General features: G+C 49.3%; 1 protein-coding gene across 1 annotated transcript; it reads left to right on the forward strand.

Annotated features, from left to right (window-relative positions):
* Positions 1–2286: 2286 nt before the first annotated feature.
* LOC119289203 (late embryogenesis abundant protein, group 3) lies at positions 2287–3404 on the forward strand. Its single transcript, XM_037568587.1, has 2 exons — positions 2287–2445; positions 2551–3404. The coding sequence occupies exons 1-2, from the start codon at positions 2386–2388 to the stop codon at positions 3163–3165; spliced, it is 675 nt and encodes a 224-aa protein (XP_037424484.1). The 5' UTR covers positions 2287–2385; the 3' UTR covers positions 3166–3404.

Below are 3404 nucleotides of genomic sequence, written 5' to 3' on the forward strand. Positions count from 1 at the left end.
CCTGCAGTGTTGCTTTTATTAGTTGACAAAGTTGTTTGTTAAATACTCCCTCCGTCCAGAAATACTTGTCATCAAAATGGAGAAAAAGGGATGTATCTAGATGTATTTTAGTTTTAGATACATCTCTTTTTATCCATTTTGATGACAAGTATTTTTTGACGGAGGGAGTAGTTAGTTAGGCATTACAATGAAGCTTGGCCAAGGGACTTCTGTTGAGGCCTACAAAGCTCAGAAGAACTGTAAGTAAAGTGGTGCCTTTTGATGTATATTCATTTGTCGACTAATACCTGGCCATACTAGAGAAGTGCGCACACACCCCCTAACAGATTCTAAATGTGTACTTGGACGACCTTTAAATACCTGGATGATATTCCACATAAACAAAGCCATATCGTCATTTTAATACAATAAGCAAGCAGGGTCCCATAAAACAAATGGCTACTTTTTTTTGATGTGTAGCAAATTCATTACTTATGGGGGCATCAAGAAGAGCTCTCTGCACAAAGGATTCATTACCTGAGCGAGGCATACAATCCAAGAGCCCTTTCAACGTTTCACCTTAGATGATATCATATAACCATAAGTTTTATTTCTCAAAATATAGGAGGTGTACCACCCTGCACAAAGGAAACAAGAGTTTTACAAATGTCCAGTAGCCAGGGTTGCATAACTGTGAGAAATTGATGATAAAACACAATGTGATAATTCAACAGGTAAAACCGAATTTAAGGTAAGCTAACTAAATTGAGCATTTGTTTCCCCATTGGACATGTCAGAATTCACAAACATCCAAAAGGAAAAGATAATGTATCGACCAAACTACCAAAATCAGAAATTCTCTGTCATGTACAACAAATGCACCAACCCATCAACCTAGACAGCAATACTAATAAAAGTTACATTTTTCAAGTAGCCAGGCTGCCTCGAATTACAAGAATTTGATCACTATTCTTACTAAGAAACAAGTAAAGTACTGAAGTAGTACATGTTAGCATCAATCTTATTACTATCCAGAGAAGCTCAATTCAGGCAAAACAAGCCAAGGAAGCACACGACAACCAGAAACAGTGAGTGAAGGAAAGGAACCGAACCTGAGACACCCGAGGAGGAACAATGAGGGAATTATGCTTGAATGAAATTTTTTATTTCTACTTTAACTCGCAATCGATTGGTCTGAATCAAATGCATATCATATTGATGCCACCTTTATTTGTCAAAATCATTGTTGGATGCACTGTCGCTAAGCACCTATAGATCACATGAAACAATTTGCAAATGCTTTGCATCATTTCATTGGAGGTACACATCCGGCGAAGGCTCCACAAGAATGATATAAGCTACAAATGAGTGCAATGTGTCCGGTCTTGCTTGGAAAAAAGGACAATGTATAATTTCCATCTTGCAAAATGAAGCACCCATGCTGATAATAAATGTATACTTTGCAAATTCTTCATGTGCATGTCTTGCTTTTTTTTTAACTACAAACACATGCTCATAGAAGTTTGACTACAAACACATACACATATAATGTATCTACGGGGCGCGGCGTGCCCCCGCGCGGGCATGGCTAGTTTAGGCCATTTAGGACGTCCTTGAGGCTAGGTGTTCTTTCGTCTCACTCAAAGCTAGACAAAGACGCGCCGATGCGTTGAGCTTCACAATGTTTTTCTTTCTTGGTTAAATCGCGAGATTTCCGAGCGAGCGTAGGGCGCAATTTTTTACCCGCTGTCGCCGCTGCTACTTCTGGAAGAAGAAGCGTCCGATCTCATCGAATGGAGCGACGCCGCGTTTGTTTATTCGTGTGGCTCGTGTGGTTTCCTTTTGCGGCGAGACAAGCGTCACGCACGCACAAACAAATCACACCGAGATCGAGGGCAACACGTCGACGGATCAGAGATATCGATGCCGATGCACATGGCGGCGACGATGGCGTCCATGCATGCACCACCGCACCGCCACCAAGAGAGCCGCATCCAACTTGTGCTCGATCGCTCGCCAGCGTGCGTGCACCCTGCTGCCGGGCAGGCAGATGACTCGTTGCCGTCACACGCGCCACCCCTTTACACTTGTTTATTGCAGCTTCTTCACCCGCTTTTGGCCTCTTCTTCCTCCGGCATGGGCTCGGTCGAATCGGTTCCATCTACATGGCAGAGCTTCGCGAAGGTACGGCCGGGGGTGCGGCGACGCGTGTCCTCCCTACGTGGCGGCCATACGAGCACCGCCGCGCAACGTGTCTCATAGGTTCTGCCTATAAAGGCCACCTGCTCCAAGCTCCTTACCATATCACAAGAAGCCGATCCACTCCAAGCACAGTCGAGCAGAAGCCTAAAGCGAGTGAGATTTCCCCCTTCCCATTGATTCCAGTTCGTGTTCCAAGAAACCAAAATGGCCTCCAACCAGAACCAGGCCAGCTACCACGCCGGCGAGACCAAGGCCCGCACCGAGGTAACCCTAGTCTCCCTCCTTGGTGTGTAGTGTGCACTCTGCCGCGCGCATGCGCCGTTGCTCCGGCGGTGATCTGAGATGTTCTGTCTGTTGGATGAATTGCAGGAGAAGACCGGGCAGGTGATGGGCGCGACCAAGGACAAGGCGGGGCAGACCACGGAGGCCACGAAGCAGAAGGCCGGCGAGACCACGGAGGCCACGAAGCAGAAGGCCGCCGAGACCACGGAGGCGGCCAAGCAGAAGGCCAGCGAGACGGCCGAGGCCACCAAGCAGAAGGCCGCCGAGGCCAAGGACAAGACGGCGCAGACGGCGCAGGCGGCCAAGGAGAAGACGTACGAGACGGCGCAGTCGGCCAAGGAGCGCGCCGCCCAGGGCAAGGACCAGACCGCCAGCACCCTCGGCGAGAAGACGGAGGCGGCCAAGCAGAAGGCCGCCGAGACCACGGAGGCGGCCAGGCAGAAGGCCGCCGAGGCGACCGAGGCGGCCAAGCAGAAGGCGTCGGAGACGGCGCAGTACACCAAGGAGTCCGCCGTCGCCGGCAAGGACAAGACCGGCAGCGTCCTCCAGCAGGCAGGGGAGACGGTGGTGAACGCCGTGGTGGGCGCCAAGGACGCCGTGGCCAACACGCTGGGCATGGGCGGCGACAACACCAACACCACCAAGGACAACACCACCGGCGCCACCACCAAGGACACCACCACCACCACCAGGAATCACTAGACGCATGTGTTCCCGCTTAATTTGCTTTGCTTTAGTAGTGTTTGGTCGTTCGCGGGCCTTCTACATATTTGTATGTTTCCACTCTTTCGTGATTTCAGCTCATTTGGTGTAAAAGTTTGCCTTCGATTTGATGTACTCCTCGTGTCCGGTTCTGTATTAGTACGAGTTATGGTCCATATACTTTGGTGTAAATGGATATCGAGGACACTCGAAGGCGGCAATAAAGTGTAATTTCTTTA

Source organism: Triticum dicoccoides, chromosome 1A, assembly GCF_002162155.2.
Source record: "Triticum dicoccoides isolate Atlit2015 ecotype Zavitan chromosome 1A, WEW_v2.0, whole genome shotgun sequence".
NCBI classification, from domain to species: Eukaryota; Viridiplantae; Streptophyta; class Magnoliopsida; order Poales; family Poaceae; genus Triticum; species Triticum dicoccoides.

Excerpts from the sequence above, each read along its gene's own strand:
- LOC119289203 (XM_037568587.1), top strand. The coding sequence starts at position 2,386 with ATGGCCTCCAACCAGAACCAGGCCAGCTACCACGCCGGCGAGACCAAG. Across the intron at positions 2,446-2,550 it reads AGACCAAGGCCCGCACCGAG|GAGAAGACCGGGCAGGTGAT; the intron begins GTAACCCTAGTC and ends GATGAATTGCAG.